This window comes from Numenius arquata, chromosome 1, assembly GCF_964106895.1.
Source record: "Numenius arquata chromosome 1, bNumArq3.hap1.1, whole genome shotgun sequence".
Taxonomy (NCBI): domain Eukaryota; kingdom Metazoa; phylum Chordata; class Aves; order Charadriiformes; family Scolopacidae; genus Numenius; species Numenius arquata.
Genome location: NC_133576.1, coordinates 140,092,146 through 140,116,276, shown reverse-complemented (window position 1 = coordinate 140,116,276; position 24,131 = coordinate 140,092,146). Strand labels below are relative to the sequence as shown.

Below are 24,131 nucleotides of genomic sequence, written 5' to 3'. Positions count from 1 at the left end.
GCATAAAAGGTAGGATCCTTTGGGAGAATTGTTACTCTGCTTGTTAGAGGCAATTTCTTGTCCATTTTCTATCCCTGGGGAACGTGTATGTGAGGTTTAACATAAGCGTACCGTGACTTCAGAGCTCGTGGTGGGATTGTATGGGGTAGGGCATGCGGTTTTTCAGGAGCTGCGGCGTCACGGACGCTGAGACGAGCTGAAGCAAGGTTTGGGGTGCGCTGCTTGAAAGCAATTAGCGAAGATCCTAATGAGGATGTTCTGACAGGTCTTGCGCAAAAGGACCCTGGTGCCAGAAGGACCGGCGTTTCGTGTTGAGGAGAGCAAGGCAGGTTCTTCTCTGAACCTCATAGGCTGTTAGTTTTTTATACAGTACAACTGTGCTTTTAATAGTTCAGTCTCTGCCTTGTGACGCTGAGGACGTTCTCTTGAGTGTTTCCTGTTGGCTGAGAATTGTCTGTTCCCTCCCTGTTGCAGAGACAGTCTGTGAACAAGTGTTTCCCGGGGTCTGTGTCCCACCTCTGCAGCCTGAAGTCAAAGAGAGGGGCTCAACGGCCGCTTGCAAGGACAGTATTTTTCACACCTTTCCTGGTCCACACTTCCCCAAAAGGTTTCCGGAGGTATTAGTAGATGATCTTGATCTCAGCAGAGCCTGGTTTAGGACACAAAATACTTGAACATAAGCTTTTTTAAAAGGGTGGTGTGAAAATTTGAGCAAACTGGAGTTGCTAAACTGTTAAAATAGGAGTGAGCCAGCTCAGCTGTCAAAGTGAAAGGCGGAATCTTCTGGTGAGATGTGACCATAAGACCTCTCCCAACAGAACAAGGGGCTTTTCCACTTGTCAGTGTGTCTGCTCGCATCTTTTTTGGTGGCAGAAATTATACCATTCACTGTTCCTCTCTGAGCATTTTTTCTCAGCGTTAAGAGCAGGGTCCCTTGGGGAAGGGAAGCCCAACCTGAGATTTTTAGAATGAAAACCAGCAAAGTTGGTACTAACCAACATCTACTGCAAGATGTCCCTGCCCATGGCAGGGGGCTCGGACAAGATGGTCTTTAAAAGGTTCCTTCCAACCCAAACCATTCCATGGTAACTCTTTTGCCAAATATACGCAGAAAACTGCAGTAGTGTATAATGGGGATTAGACTGGGAAAATGTATAGTGCAAGATTAGGAATAAAGTAAAAACTTTTTCACTTAAGGAAAAAGCAGTCTTTTAATAGTTTTCACTGATGAGCTGTGCATTCTTTGTTATGGAGATGAAACCATTAACATTAAACCCAAGCGTGTGTCTATCTAGATGTGTAGCTAATCAAAAGTAAGGCTGAGAAATTCAAATTTGAGACATGAACCGATTCTGAACTGCTAGGTTTTAGAAAGCTTTTTTTTTTTTTCCTCTCTCTTATAGAGAGAGAAAAAAAAAATCCTCAAGTTTTGCAAATGTTCTCTGCAGTGCATTGTATTGGCTTTTACTTAAGAGCAAGATTGGGAGTGTAGTTTCACAGAGCTGCTGTTTTTTTGTGTGTCTCTGTAATAATATTAGAGAGGAAAAAGAAATCTGGACTAGAAACCTGACCCAAACTAATTCTTCCATTAATGCAGATCCTCTCAAGTTCCCTTGAAATATTCACAGTTGTCTTGTGGCAGACTGAACTTGAAGGACAATTTTCTCATCGAGCGCGGTACTTGGTACTCGTGAAAATTTAATACTTGTGCCAAAATCTATTGCAGAATCTCGCTGGAAGACAATTCGCTGTGGCCAGGGCAGCTTTTCAGGCCATGGTTTTGCCAATCCCTCAGTCCTAATCCCTCTCAGTAAAGCACCAAAAGCAGGTGTCCACGTATCAGTATAAATAATCTGCTATCTGCAGGGCTTTTAATTAGTGAGTAAGAATCTTCTTCCTAATTAGCAGGCCAATAAATGAAATATATATATTGTCAGGGACGACCTGGCTATCAAAAATCATGCTTTGCTGTTGAGACAGGATCCTTTCCCGTTCAAGTCTGCTCTTGTTGAACCAGAGCTGGTGGTTTCTTTGGGATGAATGTAAGAAGCCGGGTTAGAAGAAAATTGATGTTGCTAAAGCTTCTGCGTTTGTGTAACACCAGCGTTCACGTGTCACAGGCCTTGCTGGGCACGGTTATTAGCAGGACCCTGGGAAAAAAAAATACTTTCTAGGTCAAAAAAGTGCTTCAACCTCAATTTCCTTCTGTCTTGGGTGAAGTATTGTTGCACAAGCAGGGCCTCATGGCTTCTGTCAGGAAAACAGCCCCGTGTACATCCTAGAATAGAATCATAGAATGGTTAGAGTTGGAAGGGACCTTAAAGATCATGGAGTTCCAACCCCCCTGCCATGGGCAGGGACACCTCCACTAGAGCAGGTTGCTCAAAGCCCCATCCAGCCTGGCCTTGAACACTTCCAGGGATGGGGCATCCACAACTTCCCTGGGCAACCTCTTCCAGTGCTTCACCACCCTCACAGGGAAGAATTTCCTCCTAATATCTCATCTAAATCTCCCCTCTTCCAATTTAAAACCGTTACCCCTTGTGCTGTCACTACGTCTCCTGACCAAGAGTCCCTCTCCGGCTCTCCTGGAGGCTCCCTTCAGCTATTGGAAGGCTGCCATGAGGTGTCCCCGGAGCCTTCTCTTCTCCAGGCTGAACAACCCCAGCTCTCTCAGCCTGTCTTCATAGGGGAGGTGCTCCAGCCCTCTGATCATCTCCGTGGCCCTCTGCTGGACCCTTTCCAGCAGGTCCATGTCCTTCCTGTGTGTATCCTCTTCTGAGGTACTCCAATAAAAGACTGAATGAAAATTGATGTTAATGAGCTTTTCAGACCAACATGTATTTTCATAGTCGTCTTTTTTTTTTTTTTTTTAATAAGGCAGTTACTGAAGTGTTAATCATTTGATTACTGGTTGTTGTAGATAAGGGAGTAATTGATCCCCTTTTGTAAATTATGGAAATGCTTGACAGGGGAGAGCAGTGGGCCAGGCAGCAGCCGTGAAAACTCTTGTTTGTGTGGGTTATTGCCTGCAGAGATTGACTGGAACTAAACCCCCTTTGCTCTGATGACATCGGGGTTGTGACAAAATTATATTTCCTATTTATTTCTCAGTAGCAAGGGCATGTCTTCCCGCAAGGTTTCAAATACTTGTGGAACTCGCATAATTTTGGGCATCGCTTGAGATGTGTATTCCTCAATTAAAAACCATTAAAAAATTAATCTTTGATTGTGGCTGGGGAGGAGAGTTGAATTTTTGCCTCCTGAGTGACAAACCTTCCAGTATCTGAAGGGAGATACCTCCAGGAGAGCTGGGGAGGGACTCTTGATGAGGGAGGGGAGCCCTAGGAGGAGGGGGAAGGGTTTGACACTGAAAGAGGGGAGATGGAGATGAGATCTGGGGAAGAAATTCTCTGCTGTGAGGGTGGTGAGAGCCTGGCCCAGGTTGCCCAGAGAAGCTGTGGCTGCCCCATCCCTGGAGGGGTTGAAGGCCAGGTTGGAGGGGGCTTTGAGCAACCTGGTCTGGTGGGAGGTGTCCCTGCCCAGGGCAAGGGGTTTGGACCTGGATGATCTTTAAGGTCCCTTCCAACCCAAACCATCCTATGATTCTATGAAGCAGCTTTAGTGGTGTCTTCTGTTTGAAGACGTTTCACCGAGACTTAAGGAGCTGCAAATTTCACTGCTTTCCTGGGACTATAACAAATATAGACACAGTAGATATTTTTGCTGTAACTCTTCAGCATCCTTTAGGAAAATCATATCGTCCCCTCTGTCTCTGCAAGGAAACGCATTGAGTCAACAGCAACGTGTGCGAAATGCGGGATCGTCCCATCTTTTTTTCATATGCTTAGTGTTTAAGATGGTGCTGCTGTGAAAATGGACTTGCTTCCTTTCTTTGTGTCCCTGTTATCGTAGCGTGTGAGAATGAAGCTGCAGGATGATATCAGCCATTCACATAAGAGCTTTCTGTGTGCTCATCTGCTAGGTAGGTGTCATTCCTTGTTATATCATGCCACTTCACTCGACTCTGTTGCTTCCCTTCCTGCTGTTCTGCACCAGACAGTCATAAATATTCATGCAGGCTTCCTACCATCCATTTGGGCTTGTGTACTTAACTTATGGTCTGTTCTAGTTTGTTAAATGCAGGGGTTTGGGTTTTTGTTTTTTTTTTTAACGTCGGAGAGCTGAAAGGCTTGTCTAGTGAGCTAAAAGGCTGATGTCACAGTTTCTGGTTTGTGAAATTGCTGGCAACTGCGGAGATATCGAGGCTTTAAAATATTTTGTTCCGGAAATTCTTCCAGCACAAAGAGTTGGCTGATGTAACATGGTTCAGTGATTTTTTTGTAATTTTTTTTTTTTAATCAGAGTTAGGTTGATGGTTGGACTAGATGATCTTAAAAGTCCCTTCCAACCTAGACAATCCTATGATTCTGTGTTCAAGGTGCTTGGTTGTTACATGGTTAAAAAAAAAAAAAAAAACAATGGAAATTTCCTCAACAGCAAACATTCTGGCTGCGCTATTTCTTACTTAATTGTAATAATGAGGAAAAACTCGTCTTTGTGCCTTAAATCAGATGCTCAGCTGTGATAAAACTGTCTCAGCTTGCCTTGGAAAGTCCAGTTTGGATAGAATCTTTGTAAGGACTAAGGGAATCGAATTTACAATGAGAAAACAAGTAGCTTTTCTTCAGTATCTTTCAGTACTTTAAAATCCTTGGGGCTCTGTGTGGAGGGGAGGGGAAAGGGTGTGTTTCTGAGGCCGGTTACCTCTTGGTCTTTTCACTGGTTCGATGGCCAGATCTCGTTCATAGAATCATAGAAACATACAATGGTTAGAGTTGGAAGGGACCTTAAAGATCATCGAGTTCCAGCCCCCCTGCCACGGGCAGGGACACCTCCACTAGAGCAGGTTGCTCAAAGCCCCATCCAGCCTGGCCTTAAACACTTCCAGGGATGGGGCAGCCACAACTTCCCTGGGCAACCTGGGCCAGTGCTTCACCACCCTCACAGCAAAGAATTTCCTCCTAATATCTCATCTAAATCTCCCCTCTTCCGATTTAAAACCATTACCCCTTGTCCTGTCACTCCATCTCCTGACAAAGAGTCCCTCTCCGGCTCTCCTGGAGGCTCCCTTCAGATATTGGAAGGCTGCTGTGAGGTGTCCCCGGAGCCTTCTCTTCTCCGGGCTGAACAACCCCAGCTCTCTCAGCCTGTCTTCATAGGGGAGGTGCTCCAGCCCTCTGATCAGCTTCAATTCACCACCATTTGGTGTAGAGCCCTCCTCTCGGTTTTCTTCACTGGGGCGATGCCATTGCTGTTCATCTGGGAAGGTGTTAAATTATATGCTGGAAAAAAAAGGTGAATTTTTAAGAGGATTAACCCCTCCCTGCCCTGCACCTTATCGGAACGGGAGCTCGATGATGAGCAGCCCATCTTAACCTGAGCCAGAAGATTGGGCACTGCTATTAATTACTTCACATTATGAATTTAGGGCCTCAAGGTTAGTAAAGATGTTGATTCTATTTAATGTCCAGTTCCGGACCAAAATTCCTGGGATGGAAAAAAACCAAATAGTTGATGTGCTTCAGGATTACCTTGGGCTGCAGAGTCTCTTGTATTATCCAGTCCGTTAATTTCTGTAGAGTTGCTTCTAATTTTGATTGTTTCTGATATCACTAGTCTTTGAACAGCTGTGATGATGACTTTGGTCAGTTATTTCTTCTTGTTTTGTCAACTGATGGCTAACAAATGTAAATAGAAAATATGCAAATGTGAATCACCCCTTTCCCTGTAGTTCACTAAGGACGGGAATGAAACTGGACTATGGGAATCCTCCGCTGCCGGTTCCTGGGCATGTTAAAACATCTAATAACAGATAATGGCTGGTCAGTCCGAGCTGTGACAACCAAATTCAACGTGAAGTATCTCTTCCAGTGCTGGAACCCAGAAGGGCAGGTGGGAAAAATGCTGGGAAGGGTGATGCATCTTTTCACAGGTTGCTGGAGTTAGAGAAAATCCTGGTGGACCTTACTCTGGTGCATTCTAACCCATGTTTTACCTGTGGTTTACTGTCTCGATCTGTTGCTTTGTTTTCATTTGGGGTGGAAAAGGCAGAGAGATGTCAGAGGAGGCATTGTTGATGGCAACTTGAGCTTTGTTCTTTTCTCACCTCCAGTTGTAAGAGGCTACAGTGTTGTTAGATACTGGAGATACTGTGTTGTATGAAATAACGCTCTAAATGGGCAGTTATTCCTTAAGCTTCTGTTTTTTTTTAATTCAAATCAAAAGGAACTCATTGCCATATACCTGCTACCTTGGTGCTGATTTAATGCCTTCTTGCAGACTTTTAACTGCAGGTTGGGGGTGACCTGCTGGAGAGCAGCTCTGGGGAAAAAGACCTGGGAGTCCTGGTGGACAACAGGACGACCATGAGCCAGCAATGTGCCCTTGTGCCATCAAGAAGGCCAATGGCATCCTGGGCTGCATGGGGAAAAGTGTGACCAACAGGTCGAGGAAGGTCATCCTCCCCCTCTGCTCTGCCCTGGGGAGGCCACACCTGGAGCACTGGGTCCAGTTCTGGGCTCCCCAGTTCCAGAAGGACAGGGAACTGCTGGAGAGGGTACAGCAGAGGACCACAAAGATGATGAGGGGCCTGGAGCATCTCTCTTAACGAGGAAAGGCTGAGGGACTTGGGTCTTTTTAGTCTGGAGAAGAGAAGACTGAGGAGGGATCTGATCAACGTCTATAAATACTTCAAGGGTGGGTGTCAGGAGGATGGGGCCAGTCTTTTTCCAGTGGTGCCCAGGGACAGGACAAGAGGGAACGGGCACAAACTTGAACATAAGAAGTTCCATCTCAACACGAGGAGGAACTTCTTCTCTTTGAGGGTGGCAGATCCCTGGAAGAGGCTGCCCAGAGAGGTGGTGGAGTCTCCTTCTCTGGAGACATTCCAAACCCGCCTGGAGACGTTCCTGTGCAACCTGCTCTGGGTGGACCTCCAACCAGGGAGGTTGGACTGGATGATCTCCAGAGGTCCCTTCCATCCCCATATCATTCTGTGATTCTGTGATTTTGATAAGCGTAGTGCACATCCCTGGAATTATTGAATAGCATGGTACAGACATCATAATTTTACAGATGTGTGGACTGATCCAGCTGTGCAAGGTGTGAGATGTGCAAGGTGTGAGATGTGTGTACCCCAGGAGCGGTAACGTGATGTACCTACTCTGCTTTGTGGGTACAAGCCAACGATTCCCAAATTGAGTGCTATAGACTACTGGCAATCCCTGAGGTCAAAGCAATTGATCTGGGACTGTATCAAACAGTTTTCAATAGTGCTTTTAATTAAAGAAGGAAAAAAAAAAAAGCTTTGTTGTGGGTGGTGACCTGAAAAGAAATTAAGGATTGGCAGGGATTCATTGGGCTAAAAAGGTCAGCTACAGTTGTGTGACGTTGTTATCGATTGTGTCTGCTTTTCTAGAATTACTTTTCAGAGTAGGATGCCATAAAACCTACACAGATAAAACTGCCAAAAAAACTCCTTTCTGAGTCGGTTGCTCTGTTGTCTGTCCTTCTGTCCCCCTGCAACCGTGTACGAACCGCTGGCCGCTGCCAGCAACGTCTTTCCTGCTGGTTTTTTCACGGTGTTGGGCTGTTGTTGGCAAAGCAACAGTTGGTTTCCTGTGCCGCTGCCTCCCGTTTGCTGCTGAGGAGAGGACTCCGAGCGCTGAGGTTTGCAAACTTCAGTCTTCTGCAGCCCGTAGAACTTGCTTTTAAGTTCTTGAAGGACTTTGGCTTCTTTTTTTGTGCATTTTAGAAGTATCCTTAGGACGGACCAAAATGTCTACTGAACTGCCGAAGAAATATATATAAATTTTGATGTTTTGCATCAGCAGGTTATCTGCAGGTCTTCGCTGGCGCGTAGTTCCCGTGTAGAGCAACGTTGCTGCAAATTTCCTTTGTCGAAGGAGTTGCAACTAAAATAGAAGTGACAAACCTGCTGGAAGTGTGTTAAATGGCCTTTTTATTCAGAGTATGCTCCTTTCTCAGGGCTCCCTGTGCTTCACTCCATCTGAAGGTGACGAGTTCACTGCAGGGACTTTAATTTCCGTTGCTGATCTCTGGGTGTTCGATCTAGGCTGCCAGCTTTAGCCCTTTGTTTGGTCTATTTCAAGTGAATATGAAAAATATAATCGACTAAAATCATAGAATCAGAGAATCAGAGAATCATCCAGGTTGGAAGAGACCCTTGGGATCATCGAGTCCAACCATCTACCCTACACTAAAAAGTTCTTCCCTCTATCATATCCCCCAACACCACATCTAAACGGCTCTTAAACACATCCAGGGATGGTGACTCAACCCCCTTCCTGGGCAATCGAGGTGAGTTGCCTCTGTTCTCTAGGATGAATGAAATAAAAATATATTTAAAGTAGAAAATGATGGAACATCCCTTTAATCACTAAAATTACTTCAAAGAAAGCAAAACTATTTCTTGTTTTTCTGGGTCTTGTTTGTTTCCCTGTAACTTTTTGGATATTCTACATTAAATACCTAAACAGAATCTTAAATTCTGACTTTAAAAAACAAATCTGTTTAAAAGGGCAAGAGTAGAATTTATAACCTAGATCTTTAACTAGGCTGGGAATAAATTATCTTAAAAGAGGCTGTTTGAAGCGTTTTGTTTGTAGATAAAGAAGCCATTGCTGCTGTGGTATAATGCAAGAACCACTGAAGTAGCACGAAAGCGACTTGCACAATTTTTGTAGTGTTACCAGTACAAAATGGTGTTATTTCCTGGAATCAATGGGGGCAGCCGTTCCATTTCAGTGACCAGGCTGGGAGAGCGTCCTTCAACCGGCTTTATCCTGCAGAGCCAAAACAAGCCTTGAAAATGGCTGAGAAGTATCACATTTTAATATTGCCCTTTGCTCTTAAAATAAAAAATAATAATCTATAGCCATAGTTTTTAAATTAAAAGTAACTATTTTGTTGGGTTTTTTAACCCAACACTGTATGGTTTTAGTTGTAAACAAAGCTACTAACTGAGGGTAGAGTCATGGATGTGTTTCAAGAAGGTTTATTCTTTGCAGGCTTTCTTCTGATTTTTTTTTTATCCCTGAATTTATTCTTTTTATTTAGTTATTGGGGACTTAGGGATGCAAAGTATCGGCTCAGATGGCCCTTTGGTCTGATCTCATCCAGCGTCTTGCGTCGGGAAAGAAATGGCAGAATAAAAGAGGTTTGACAGTTGAGCAGAAGCGGAATCAATGGGGAAAAAAACAACTTCAGGGTAAAAAAAATTCTTTAATTAGGGTGCGGAGGCGAGACCTCATCAACTCTGCCTTTTACCTTTGCTCCCTGTCACTAGACTCGATGCTGTCCTCAGAACTCCTCAGCTGCGACTACGGATAAACTTAATTTTGCTGAGAATTTGGTAGATGAATGCAGTCTGCTGCCTCTGTCAGCGTCTTCGGGATAATGAATGAGTTTTGTTTCTTGCTTTGGGGGAACCGGGTGACATTTCCATACTTGACAGTGAAGAGCAGAGGAGGATTTTTATTTATTTTTTTTTTAAAGAAACTGCTTTAATCACTTTAATACAGCATTTCTGTTTTAAGAGCTCAGACTGACATACCTAAAAATATTCTTCTTGATTGCTGGCTCATACAGATCATTTTAAGTCAACTATGAGCATCCTCCTTTTGGGGTTTCTTTTTAAATAAAAATCTAAAAATGGTTTTCATGCATTCATAATTCAGTATATTGTTCTCAGCTATGCTTTTTCCTCAAGGCTTGTTGCCTTGGGTTGTTTTTTCCAGGTCTGGATTAGGGAGCTCTCTGATCCTCAGCATTCAGTCTTTGAGTTTCACCAACTCTTTTAAGCCTTGGGTCTCAAGTACCAGCAAATTTGAGGGTGAAACATCCAACATCTCCAGTAGTTGGAAGATCTTGGAGCTGTAGGGTTCAACGAGGCTTCTCCAATGGTATTGGGTCATCTGTTTTGGGAGTTAAGGGCAGAATGAAGTTTGACTTCTCAGTAAGAAATACTGTTCCTTGTCAGCATCGCCGTTATTGCCGGATAAACTGTGTTCCGGTGTGTCTAGTAAAGGAAGTGCTTCCCGTGAAGATTTTGAGCTTAGCTTATCTGGGAAAGAAAGTCGTAGCGTCACTGAGATTTATCCTTCAACCAGATCTTAAAGGAGTCTTGCAAAGGGCAAGTGAAATGTTGGGATTACACCGCGATTTCTCCCGATGTGTGATGAGAAGGCTTTCTTCATCTTCCTTTCTTTAACTTACGCTTTTTAGCAGGTTGCATCTCGGTTAACCCAGTCTGCCCCTGGGAACTGGGAGAGGCCAAGTGGAGTTTTTTAGCTTTACAATGAAAAGGCTGGATAGATTGCTTATTTTTAAGATTATTTTGCTTCACAGATGTTTTTTGGTTTATTGCTCAGCCTCTTTATTGCTGAGGCTTTGAAAGCGCTAAACAGCAACTAGGATGAACTTGGAGATTTAAGCTTGGCTTTTCTGGAAGAATCCTTGGGCAAGATGTGAATCTCGAATAGAGGAGAGGCAAGGATGTGCGTAAGAAAATGAAATGAGAAGGGCCACAGAGATGGTCCTCAGCACAGGGAGGACATGGACCTGTTGGAGCGGGGCCAGAGGAGGCCACGGAGATGCTGGGAGGGCTGGAGCCCCTCTGCTGGGAGGACAGGCTGAGAGAGTTGGGGGGGTTCAGCCTGGAGAAGAGAAGGCTCTGGGGAGACCTTGGAGCCCCTTCCAGTCCCTCAAGGGGAGGCTCCAGGAAAGGTGAGGAGGGACTCTTGATGAGGGAGGGGAGCCATAGGACGAGGGGGGACAGTTTTAAACTTAAAGAGGGGAGATTGAGATGAGATGTGGGGAGGAAATTCTCTGCTGTGAGAGTGGTGAGAGCCTGGCCCAGGTTGCCCAGAGAAGCTGTGGCTGCCCCATCCCTGGAGGGGTTCAAGGCCAGGTTGGATGGCGCTTTGAGCAACCTGGTCTGGTGGGAGATTTTCCTGCCCATGGTAGGGGGTGGAACTAGATGATGCCCAAGGTCTCTTCCAACTCAAACCATCCTATGATTCTAAGGCCTGCTTCTCTTCATGAGGTGCAAGTGGCCCAATCCCAATTCCTTTTCCTTTGTAGGTCACTCCTGACTGTTCCCTCATCCCTTTTGCAGACTCTTGCCTGGCAGTAAATGACCTTCTAGTCCCACGCTGGTGGAGAGATGGTTTGTATTATCTAATGGGTCTCTCCCATCCCCTGCTCTCATGCGAGTCTCCCCAGTGACTCGTTACAGCCCGCAGCGTGAAGTGCTGCCTGCGGTGCTGCCAGCGGTAGCCGGTGGCACGTATTCTGTGTGCAATTAATCAATGTCATTAGTGGTGGATGGCGTTGGACGTACAAATCTCCAGCGTGCGAGGCCCCAGAAGCGGGGCGAGGCAGTCCTCAAGAATCAGATGAACGACCTTGAAATCTCTCCAGTCGCTGCTGTCAGATCAAAGTTGCTGGAACTATGAGATTAGCGTATTGATTTCATCTTGCAGATGAATGCTCTTTCTGAAATAAGTGCTAGGCAGTGGCTCAAGGCTTCCAGACAAAGAGTATCGATCAGGTTGACTCCATTAGCCGCTGAAGGCTTTGAATTTGGGCCCTCATCCTTAATGGCAATTTCGCTGATAGGAACTTCACAAGTTCCTGTCTTTTAACTCAGTTATGTGTCTTGGATGCTTTGCTGTTTGCCACTGATTCAGTTGCTGATTTAGGAGGACGTTAGTATTTGGGCATCTGCTTCTTTCTGTGCTGAACGAGTGATGAAACCTTCCCTTTTAGGAGTTTCCTATTTTTATATATCAGAACAGCCCACTTCTTTCTGTCGCATAACGTATTAAAACGTTGCAGCTTATCAGAATTAGTGCGGATGAATGCTTCCACTTATTGCTTTGTACAGCAAAAACACTTCTCTCGCTCCTCTTCCCCCAGCCTCCCAGGAAAAAGCACCACACGGTATTTATTAGTAATAGTGGGCTGTTCAGGTTTGATGCTTACAAGGGCGAGTAGGCAGTTCAGTATGGGAGCCACTAGCAACCACAGAATGATATGGGGTTGGCAGGGACCTCTGGAGAACATCTAGTCCAACCCCCTGCCAGAGCGGGTCCACCCAGAGCAGGTTGCACAGGAATGTGTCCAGGTGGGTTTGGAATGTCTCCAGAGAAGGGGACTCCACCACCTCTCTGGGCCGCCTCTTCCAGGGCTCACCCTCAAAGTGAAGAAGTTCCTCCTCATGTTTAGATGGTCCTCTGTGGTACCCTCTCCAGCAGTTCTCTGTCCTTCTTGAACTGGGGAACTCAGAACTGGACCCAGTGCTCCAGACGTGGTCTCCCCAGGTCAGAGCAGAGGGGGAGGATGACCTCCCTCCACCTCCTGGTCACACTCTTCCTGATGCCCCCCAGGATGCCATTGGCCTTCTTGGCCACAAGGGCACATTGCTGGCTCATGGTCATGCTGTTGTCCCCCAGGACTCCCAGGTCTTTCTCCTCAGAGCTGCTCTCCAGCAGGTCACCCCCAACCTGTCCTGGTGCAGGGGTTTATTTCTCCCCAGGTGCAGCGCCCTTCACTAAACCAATCTCTAGGTCCAGATTCTTCCAGAGCTGCTACAGCTGAAAAAACCATCTGAGCAAGTCGGATACAAGATCAAAAACTCCCGTTGGGGCTGGTTGCCTTCCCATCCAGGAGTATACACTGATAATCTGTGCACTTAAGCGATGGTGTCTGCACCACGGCCGTGTGATAAGGAGCTGGTTAATGGGGACTTTGTTTTTGCTGCATCAAAAGCTTGAAGCAGCAGAAAAACTAATCTAATGAAACCCATGCTGCTACTGGTGTTCAGCTAATTAGCAACAGAAGAGTTTCCAAAACTGATGTTCAGGTGCAGTGTTGGAACAAATAATTTCTTTGTTTAATCACCTATTTTCTTAGCTTCCCTCTGCTTCAACAAATTCTCGGATGCCTTGCATGTAAATTCCTTCACTGGAATGACATCTGAGAACTCTGTGCCCCAAGGAACGGAGGAGAATCCGTTGTTATTTCAGAGTTTAATTACCCTCAGTTTCAAAATTGCATGCCTTTTCTGGCATGGCCTGTATCAGGAACAGCATGGTGAGTGGGACTTGGGAGGTGATTGTCCCCCTGTACTGGGCACTGGTGAGGCCCCACCTCGAGGGCTGGGACCAGTTTTGGGCCCCTCACCACGAAAAAGTCATTGAGGAGCTGGAGCGTGTCCAGAGAAGGTCAATGGAGCTGGTGAGGGATCTGGAGCACAAGTCTTGTGAGGAGCGGCTGAGGGAGCTGGGGGTGTTGAGCCTGGAGAAAAGGAGGCTGAGGGGAGACCTTCTCGCTCTCTCCAACTCCCTGAAAGGAGGGTGTAGCCAGGGGGGGTCGGTCTCTTCTCCCAAGGAACAGGCGTTGGGACAGGAGGAAATAACCTCAAGTTGCGCCAGGGGAGGTTTAGGATGGATATTAGGAACAATTTCTCCCCCGAAAGCCTTGGCAGAGGCTGCCCAGGGCAGTGGTGGAATTGTCACACCTGGAGGGATTTAAAAGCCAGGCAGATGTGGTGTTGAGGGACATGGGTGGTTTTGTCAGTGTTGGGTTGATGGTTGGACTCAATGATCTGAAAGGTCCCTTCCAACCTGGACCATTCTATGGTACTCGTATTAGTCCAGGCAACACATGGCTACAAATACCTTAAGTTGCGCCAGGGGAGGTTTAGGGTGGATATGAGGAAAAATTTTGACACTGGAAGGGTTATTAAGCCTTGGAATGGGCTGCCCAGGGAAGTGGTTGAGGCACCATCCCTGGAGGTATTTAAAAGATGGGTTGACATAGAGCTTAGAGACATGGTTCAGTGATGGGTTTTTATCAGAGTTAGGTTCATGGTTGGACTAGATGATCTTAAAGGTCTCTTCCGACCTAGACAGTTCTATGGATCTGGTAGGACTTGGTTTGGACTTGGCTTTCAGCTGTTAGATCTTGATCTACGGAAGGCAAAGAATGTAGAGACCACCTTTCCATATGACTGTGTTACTTCTCTGCTCTCCGTCACCTTTCAGTTGGTCTGGGAAACGGTACAAGCTGCTTTTTTTTTCTTGTCAAAATGCTCCTTCTCAACTCGCTTAATCTTTTGAGGTTTTTCTTCACCTACTGTCGGTGTGTCCAGCAGAATCCCCTGCGCTGCTCCAGCCAAAGCTGTGCCCTGCGGTAAAACCCTATTCTCAGCATTTCCTCCCCCACCTTTATTCCTCCACGGATAACGTTAACTTCTTTTTTTTTATTATTATTTTTTTTTTCCTGTCCCAGCAGCGTACCAGAAATATTTTGGCCCAAAGGATGTTGGATGCTGCTGCATCGCTGACTAACGCTGCCCTGCACATATTTGTGTATTGAAATTTTTCCAAGAGATTAAATTAACCCGGTAGATTTTAAAAAAAAACCCCACTGCTTAATGAAAAAAGGCTGAAGTCTTGACTGTCTTATCTGCTTCCTTCGGTTGTAACTCCCGGAATCCTTCCCTGGTTGGTTGGGATCTGTGTTTTAAGCAGCCGGTTGTTCTTGGCTGTGTGTGTTACCTTGTGCTACTTCTCCCTGCTGAGCTTCATTTTCCTCTCGAGGTCACTTCTGCATTTTTCAAGATTATTTTGAATTCTGGTTCTGTCTTCTAACTTGCTTCCAAGCACTCCCAAATTAAGGCTTCCTGTGCCTTTGATAAACACACGGCCAGCACGGCAGGATGGAAAGCGAGTGAAAATATGTAACAGAATGAGATTCAGACTCTCCTGCAGATCCTCAGTCAACAAATCGGTTCTTTTTTGGGCAATGTTCGTTATTATTGTTACATTTATTTCTTTTTAAAGTCATGCACAGGGGCTTAATGCTCCGTTGTGATGTTTCGATTAAAAACTGATGTAAAAATAAAACTCATCCAAGAGCCCAGGGGCTTGACTCTAAAGGCAACCTGTGGTTCAATGGCCCTTCCTTCTTGCTCTGCCAAGGGAGGGGAAAAACAGAATCACAGAATGATCTGGGGTTGGAAGGGACCTCTGGAGATCATCCAGTCCAACCCCCTGCCAGAGCAGGGTCACCCAGAGCAGGTTGCACAGGAACGTGTCCAGGCAGGTTTGGAATGTCTCCAGAGAAGGAGACTCCACCACTTCTCTGGGCAGCCTCTTCCAGGGCTCTGCCACCCTCAAAGTGAAGAAGTTCCTCCTCGTGTTTAGGTGGAACTTTTTATGTTCAAGTTTGTGCCCATTTCCTCTTGTCCTGTCCCTGGGCACCACTGGAAAAAGACTGGCCCCGTCCTCCTGACACCCCCCCTTTAAGTATTTATAGGTGTTGATCAGATCCCCCCTCAGTCTTCTCTTCTCCAGACTAAAAAGCCCCAAGTCCCTCAGCCTTTCCTCATCAGAGAGATGTTCTAGTCCCCTCATCATCTTTGTAGCCCTAAACATCAGCTATTTCTGCAGGTTGACGTGTGCTAAATCCCTTTCCGGGAATTTAATTTGTTGTAGTAGGTCCATCATAAATACGGTTTGCACGTTTAAATACTCGGTGTACTCACAAAATCTTGTGTGAGAGTGCTGCAGCCCAGGGGCTTGTGCTCTGCCTCCGTATGGGGAAAAATTGACAATAAATTAATTTCTGTGCGTTTTTATTCTCCATTCAAGCTCTCTGCAACAGGGCTTAGAGCAGCACGCCTTCCGCAGGAGAATCGGCATATGCATCCACGTCGCTTTAGCGCGCAACAGATGGGATCTGAATCTGAAGGTGATTCATCCCGGTTATTTTTTGTAGGGCTGGGGATAGTTTCTGCCATTGGCAGGCAGGGCGGCGTGCGTGGGGAGAGGTGAGATGCTGTGAAGTATTAGGAGTGGCTCTTTTTTAAAGAGGGGAATATTTAAAGCCTGTAACCCTCTGGACAAGGTGTCTGTTTATATAATCTAAACTTGCGAATTTCTGAAGAGAAGATTCACTGACTTTTTCCTTTTAATTATAGATAGGGTGGGAATTGTGGGCTTTCGCTTCTGCCAGCATTTTTAAAGCAAGTCTTTTTTTTTTTTTTTTTTTTTTTAAAGGGAGAAATGGTGACGCTCCAGTAATCATTGTGGAATTGAAACTCGAAGCAGTTGGTATTAATTCTAACTTGACCTGGTGCCTATTGACATACATACACACATAAATGCCTCTTTACATACCACTGTTACGTAGTATGTAAAGAAAACCTTGGTCTGTTTGGAGAAGAAATGGCTTACATCTGAATTACGTTAAGACACTCTATCCAAACGTTGCTTGAAGCAGATATTTAAATATAAGTAAACCTAGGGGAACCTTATTTCCCCCCTTTTTTTGTGAAGTGAGTGAAGGTAGGGTAGGGAAGCTGAAATAATATGAAATAGAAAATCTTTTCAGATTTTATAGTTTCTAGACAGACTCCCTCTGGAACATCTCAGTGTAGGTGGGAAGGGAAATGATTTGCCAGAAGACTTCAGTGTCCTTCAGGGGTTGTGACTTACCAAAAAAAAGTATTTCGAGGGTTTGATTACGTCCGAGCAGCTCTGAGGAAAAAGACCTGGGAGTCCTGGTGGACAACAGCATGACCATGAGCCAGCAATGTGCCCCTGTGGCGAAGAAGGCCAATGGCATCCTGGGGGGCATCAGGAAGAGTGTGACCAGGAGGTGGAGGGAGGTCATCCTCCCCCTCTGCTCTGCCCTGGGGAGGCCACACCTGGAGCACTGGGTCCAGTTCTGGGCTCCCCAGTTCCAGAAGGACAGGGAACTGCTGGAGAGGGTACAGCAGAGGACCACAAAGACAATTAGGCGACTAGAACATCTCTTTTATGAGGAAAGGCCGAGGGACTTGGGTCTTTTTAGTCTGGAGAAGAGAAGACTGAGGGGGGATCTGATCAACACCTATAAATACTTCAAGGGTGGGTGTCAGGAGGATGGGGCCAGTCTTTTTCCAGTGGTGCCCAGTGACAGGACAAGAGGGAACGGGCACAAACTTGAACATAAGAAGTTCCATCTCAACATGAGGAGGAACTTCTTTCCTGTGAGGGTGGCAGAGCCCTGGAGGAGGCTGCCCAGAGAGGTGGTGGAGTCTCCTTCTCTGGAGACATTCCAAAGCCACCTGGACACGTTCCTGTGCAACCTGCTCTGGGTGGACCTGCTCTGGCAGGGGGGTTGGACTAGATGATCTCCAGAGGTCCCTTCCGACCCCATAGCATTCTGTGATTCTGTGATCCTGGATCCCGTTGCACCTCTAAAGAATTAAATTTGACTGTTTGCTTCGTTGGCCACGTGATGAAAAGCCAGCTTCTTTGTGGTGCTGCAAACCAGTTATTGGCATTTATAGTGTGTTCTCTAGTGGGAAGGGGTGGGATTTGCTGTTCTCTGTCTCTCGAGGCTTTGAGTTGTTGGGTCTGGAGTGAAACCTTCCTCCTGTCCCATCCCATGGCTGTTTGTCCTGCACCAGCTTGTGCTGTTCTTCAACACATCTCGGGGGGGAGTAGAGAGGGGTGCTGGGACAAAACTGAGTAAGGGATTCAGAAGTCCTGCCCATGTGAGATGCGTTGCTTCCCAAAACCTACTCCCCAAGGGGAATATTTGCTCTGCCTTTGCGAAGGCAGCTTTTAAACTTCGGGGGAAACCTGATTATGCCTGTGGAGGGGAATATGTTAAAAATGCACGCAGGAATTCAAATCCTGACACTTGGGAAAATCCTTTTTCTCAAAGGCTGTCTCCTGGGTTCCTGTTGGTTTAGTGCTTCTACAGAGTTAACTGAAGTTCACAGATGAATTCAAATGCTGCTTAGTACGATACTGGAGAGTTTGTTGAAAGTTTTACGCTAAGATTTAAAAAAACCCCTCAAAATCAAGAAACCACCCCAAAAACTAGACCCCTACCCCCAAAATCTTGGCTTAAATTCTCCTGCTCCCTTGATGGTCACCCTTGCAGAGAACTGACATCTCTGGAAGCCTATTGCCCCTCTGCCCTGGGGAGGCCACAACTGGAGCACTGGGACCACTTCTGGGCTCCCCAGTTCAAGAAGGACAGGGAACTGCTGGAGAGGGTACAGCAGAGGACCAGAAAGTTGATGAGGGGCCTGGAGCATCTCTCTGATGAGGAAAGGCTGAGGGACTTGGGTCTTTTTAGTCTGGAGAAGAGAAGACTGAGGGGGGATCTGATCAACACCTATAAATACTTAAAGGGTGGGTGTCAGGAGGATGGGGCCAGTCTTTTTCCAGTGGTGCCCAGTGACAGGACAAGAGGAAACGGGCACAAACTTGGACATAAGAAGTTCCACCTAAACCTGAGGAGGAACTTCTTTCCTGTGAGGGTGGCAGATCCCTGGAAGAGGCTGCCCAGAGAGGTGGTGGAGTCTCCTTCTCTGGAGGCATTCAAACCCACCTGGACATTGGCTTTCCTCCAGCCCTCAGGCACCTCACCTGTTCTCTGGGACTTTTTGAAGATGATGGAGAGTGGCTCAGCAATGACTTCTTCCAGCTCCCTCAGCACTTGCGGGTGCATCCCATCAGGACCCACAAGACTTGTTCTCCAGACCCTTCACCAGCTCTGTTCACCTTCTCTGGACCCGCCTCAATGTCTTTTGAGCGCCTCAATGTCCTTTTTGTGGTGAGGGGCCCAAAACTGGACCCAGCCTTTGAGGTGGGGCCTCTCCATTGCCCAGTACAGCCCCCATCATTGGGGCGGATAATGGCATTTTTAACAGCGTATGAGCCTTTTGCCACAAAAAGGTGTAGTAAAATCCCTCGTCAAAGGAAGGATGACATTAACGGAGATCTCAGGACTTGTGGGCGTCGTGGGCAGATGGTAAACAAGCCTCTCAAGGCTGATGCTCTTCAGTCTTATACTACGGCAGGGACTGCCGTTCGTGTGACAAATACAGAGAGTGTGACATTAAGGGGGTGCACAGCACGATGTGTTTTAAAGCGACGTATCTACCTTGTTTTATGAGCGAGAAGAGCCGTCTGGTGTCTAAGAATTTGTTGTAGGGGTTCTCAGACCTGTTACACTTGTGCGTTTCATTCGACTAAAATTTCTGAATGATGTGGCAGAAACTGGAACAAGCGAATTAGTTCAAGTTTCGTCTTGAATCGGGGATGTTTAAGAGTAAAACTGCTGCTCGGGTATGATGCAGGAGCCAGCCTTTTTCAGAAAAATGTACCTATTAGTGACTTCGCAATTGCAAAATCAAACGACTGCTCTTTTGCTTGTAGGGAGTTTAATTGCACAGTACGGATCTGTTGGACACAGAGCAAAACTCTTCCTGAAACCGTTTTAAAATCATTTGCTTAAAACTTGCACTGAAATTGTTCCTTAAATCTGTTTTTCTTTTTTTCTTTTTTTTTTTTAGTGGGGAAGACTTCCTTGATCACCAGGTTCATGTATGACAGCTTTGACAACACCTACCAGGTAAATTAATCCCTTTTATCGTCTTCTGTAAGGCCCCCCCTGTGCTGAGTCTTCCGCTGCGGGAAGAACCCATTTGATTGCGGCGGATAAAGGGTTGGGACACTGAAAATTTCTTAACTGTAAAATCTTTCAAGCTTTGTATTTTAATAATCTTTCAAAATGGCATTTCAGTGTTAGATTCCGCTCGAGCAGCTTATCTGCTACTCGCCCCGAGATGAGCTCGAAAGGATGGCATTCGTAGGTATTCCCAAAAAACAGCATTTTTTCCATCTACCAGGGTGTTTGTTTTCCACCATTTGCTACCAAATCGTGTCAGGTCTAATGCCTCTGTGGGGAAAATGTAACAGGTACCTGCCTCTTAAGAGCTGCAAAGAGGTTCTGCTGTGGGATGAACAGGGACTTGCGGAGCAGAAAGGAGTGGATTTTAAGACTGGACGTTCTTTAGGAGGCTATTTTATGCCGTTTACTGGAACAAAGAGGCCACAACTGGAATACTACGTCCAGTTCTGGGCTCCCCAGTTCAAGAGAGACAGGGAACTACTGGAGAGAGTCCAACGTAGGGCAACTAAGATGATTAAGGGATTGGAGCATCTCCCTTACGAGGAAAGGCTCAAAGAGCTGGGGCTCTTTAGCCTGGAGAAGAGAAGGCTGAGGGGAGACCTTATCTATGTTTACAAGTACCTAAAGGGTGGGTTGAAGGAGGATGGAGCTGGACTCTTTTCAGTGGTTGCCAGCAATAGGATGAGGGGCAACGGGCACAAGCTGGAACATGGGAAGTTCCGTTCAAATATGAGGAGAAACTTCTTCACGGTGAGGGTGCCAGAGCCCTGGAACAGGCTGCCCAGGGAGGTTGTGGAGTCCCCTTCTCTGGAGATTTTCAAGACCCGGGGCTGAAGCAGTGGTTGTCTTTTATTCCCACCGGCCCTGCAGCCTCCTCACTGCTTCGTGTTTGGTGACAAATCAGTTCCAGTTGACGCACAGTAACTTGTCTAGATTCTAGGAGAATTGTTCTAAGAATAGTGTTGCCCACTCCCAGAATTTAGGATGAGCTTGAAAAGGTGGCAAGCTATAAAAGTACTTTGGCTTCATAAAGCGTGTCTTCTCCAAGCGGAACATGTTTCATGACTTGGTTATAGTTGGTGATGCTCTGAATACACCAAGCTGAGAAAAATCGGTTCCTTGATGAACGTGAAGGGTTTTTTAGGGGGGTGGGAGGAGGAGGTAATGGGAAAAAAAGAAGAAAAGCATTGTGCCTCTTCTGTTACTTAGTGTCTATCCAAGTATCTTGTTTAAATCTCTTTACCTCTTGGTGATTTCCCTCCTGCTTGTCGAGTAGTTCTCATTTCTGCTGCTCGGCAAGTTGGGTAGAATGAGATGCAAGTTCTCACTTAACTACGGGAGAAGCAAAGCTTCCATGGTGTAGGAGGGCTAGAGTACACATCATTGCTCCCGCGGGAGCAAACATCCTTTCAAATCCTACCCGCTGTAATTACATGGACATGTGAATGCAGTTTATTTAATCTGGGTTCTTTTTTTCCCACAGTATTTTTCTTTCAGGTCTGCTCCTTTTCTCTCCGGAGCTTGAATCCTAGTTCTTTCTTGAAGAGGTTTGACCCTCTGTGCTTTATGATAATGTAGTTGTCTCCATGGGAAGCTGGTCTGACATAATAATATCCTAAATAATTACAAAATGAATGAGTGGGACTTAGAACAGTAAGAAATCTTAAGGGCTTACAAGATAGCTTCAATTTAGCTATCGTTGGTGTGCGCGTAGTTTGGGTGGTGACGTGCTTGGTATAATGTCATTCATCCAAAGACCTCAATTTTACTGAAGTCATGACTGAGGTAGGGCGATATGTCCTATTTTGCTATAGCTGGAAGAAAAGAATGAGTCATAAAAGCTCCAGTAATTTGGCCAAAATCACGCTACGTGTTGGTGTCAAACCAGAATATAGATTTCTCAATGCCCGGGATTATATAGAGACCTCTCAAAGCCAGGTACTTGAATGATAACGCATATCAAACCCTATAGGTGGTTAAGTGGAGCTGTAGGTTACTTGATGGATGATTTGCTCGTTCTGGACATTTCTGATAAATTTTGAATGCATATTTTCTGAAAGCTGCCACAACCTATCATTTGAACAAGGGTTTTTTGTGTTCAGTCGGTAAAAATAGAAAGCTGCCTTTTAATAAAATCTGTGCCGTGCATTAGTTTTCTTTTGCTTGCTGCTAGATAAGAGGAATTCAGCTGTTGCCCGTAGCTTATTAATAAGCTGTTTTTGTCAAAGCCGCCCTGTGAATCAAACAAGAACTCGCTGTACTGTGTCAAGGAAACCCAAACACCTGAAATAAAATCATGCCATTGGTGGCGTTTATTTTACCAGGAATCATTCCTCTCCGTGGACGTGCTGGGAAAGATTAATTTTTTTTTTTTTTCCTCCTTGTTCTGCGGCACCGTGTGTGATGTATAATGAAAGACCAACGTTGGCAAACACGATGATGCTGTGTGTGTTACGCAAGAGGAGAATTATAGGCCACGCTTTCCCTTTACCTTCAGCCTCTTGGAGGAAGGGAGAGGGAAGACGGAGTTGAGTTGAAACCCTGGCTTGTGACTTTAAAGATAATTCAGGTTCTTGCTTTGCCTCAGGCTTCCTGGCATAGTCGTGGGTAATTCCGTGTCAGCAAGTATAGCCTATAAAATAGAATCATAGAATGGTTAGAGTTGGAAGGGACCTTAAAGATCATGGAGTTCCAACCCCCCTGCCATGGGCAGGGACACCTCCACTAGAGCAGGTTGCTCAAAGCCCCATCCAGCCTGGCCTTAAACACTTCCAGGGATGGGGCAGCCACAGCTTCCCTGGGCAACCTGTTCCAGTGCTTCACCACCCTCACAGGAAAGAATTTCCTCCTAATATCTCATCTAAATCTCCCCTCTTCCAATTTAAAACCATTACCCCTTGTGCTGTCACTACATCTCCTGACAAAGAGTCCCTCTCCGGCTCTCCTGGAGGCTCCCTTCAGATATTGGAAGGCTGCTGTGAGGTCTCCCCGGAGCCTTCTCTTCTCCAGGCTGAACAACCCCAGCTCTCTCAGCCTGTCTTCATAGGGGAGGTGCTCCTGCCCTCTGATCAGCTTCGTGGCCCTCCGCTGGACCCCTTCCAACAGGTCCATGTCCTTCCTGTGTTGAGGACTCCAAAGCTGGACACAGTATTCCAGGTGGGGTCTCCCCAGAGCGGAGCAGAGGGGCAGAATCCCCCCCTTGCCCTGCTGGCCACGCTGCTGGGGATGCAGCCCAGGATGGGGTTGGCTTTCTGGGCTGCCAGCGCACATTGCCGGCTCATGTTGAGCTTCTCATCCACCAACACCCCCAAGTCCTTCTCCTCAGGGCTGCTCTCCAGCCGTTTTCCGCCCAACCTGGAGTTGTGCCTGGGATTGCCACGTCCCAGGTGCAGGACCCTGCACTTGGCCTGGTTGAACTTCATGCGATTTGCATGAGCCCACCTCTCCAGCCTGTCCAGGTCCCTCTGGATGGCATCCCTTCCCTCCAGCGTGTCGACCGCGCCACCGAGCTTGGTGTCGTCGGCAAACTTGCTGAGGGTGCACTCTATCCCACTGTCCATGATCTTTAAGGTTCCTTCCAACCCAAACCATTTTCTGATTTCTTTACAACTGATCCCCCAAGCTTTTTTGCTCCTTTTGTCAGAATTGTGACAAAATGCCTCTTTGGATGTTACCTGTTCTAGTGAAAGTCCGGGATTTAGAGTGCCCGAATCTTCTCCTTGGCATCTGCTGCTTCTCTGTACCATCGTGATATGGTCACAACAGTCCAGGTGGACAAATATATTTGATTTTAAGTTATCCCATGCAATTCTTAAAGCTTGTGGGGCCTTAGGTCAAGAGCCAATTCACAACTTGAAAGTAACAGACCTCCCATGTGTTCTTCTCAACGTGATGAGCACAAATATTTTCATTGCCTGGATCTAAAATAAGTTTTGTTGCAATTCCTGTGCCTTTGAGTGTTCAAGTGCAGGAATCTCACTGTCCCGATGAGTTTTTGGGTGGCACTTGCATTTTCCCCAGGCATCCGGAGATTTCTTATGGCAGCTCGGGAGCTTCGGCGCTCTCGCTGCCACGCAGCTGAGTAGGAGGGATGGCATGAAGTACAGGCTGAGGCAGGTTTCGAGCTTTGCAGCTGATGTTCCAGCTCCTACCGAGAGCAGAGAAAAACCCGAGTCTCCAGCAGTTTGTCAGCCAGAATGGGATCCTGACTTGGATATATGCTGTCAGATTTTAGGGGATTTGTAGCTTTTCTTCTGTAGAGTGAAATCAAATAAACACAAGGGAAAACAGAAGCATCTTTGAGGCAATCTTCCGAGGAGTATCCTCTGCCAAAACAATGGAAAACAAAAGCAGAAGGGACGCATGTTGTTGCATTAGTCTTTTGAGGGCTTTTCATATTCGCCTGACAGTTTCAGTATCATCTCTCTGGACTGGTAATCGTAGATAGCATCATAGAATCATAGAATGGTTAGAGTTGGAAGGGACCTTAAAGATCATGGAGTTCCAACCCCCCTGCCATGGGCAGGGACACCTCCACTAGAGCAGGTTGCTCAAAGCCCCAT

General features: G+C 46.3%; 1 protein-coding gene across 4 annotated transcripts in view; it reads left to right on the top strand.

Moving 5' to 3' along the window:
• The window catches only part of RAB6A (RAB6A, member RAS oncogene family), an 82,490-nt gene that overhangs the window by 28,200 nt on the left and 30,159 nt on the right, over window positions 1–24,131 (top strand). For 3 of the 4 annotated variants that reach the window (XM_074159827.1, XM_074159846.1, XM_074159837.1), the window contains exon 2: window positions 19,451–19,509. In XM_074159827.1, coding sequence (XP_074015928.1) covers window positions 19,451–19,509 — 59 coding nt within the window. Of the gene's footprint in view, window positions 1–19,436; window positions 19,510–24,131 lie in introns of all 4 variants that reach the window. The other variant, XM_074159817.1, reaches the window with a different exon arrangement.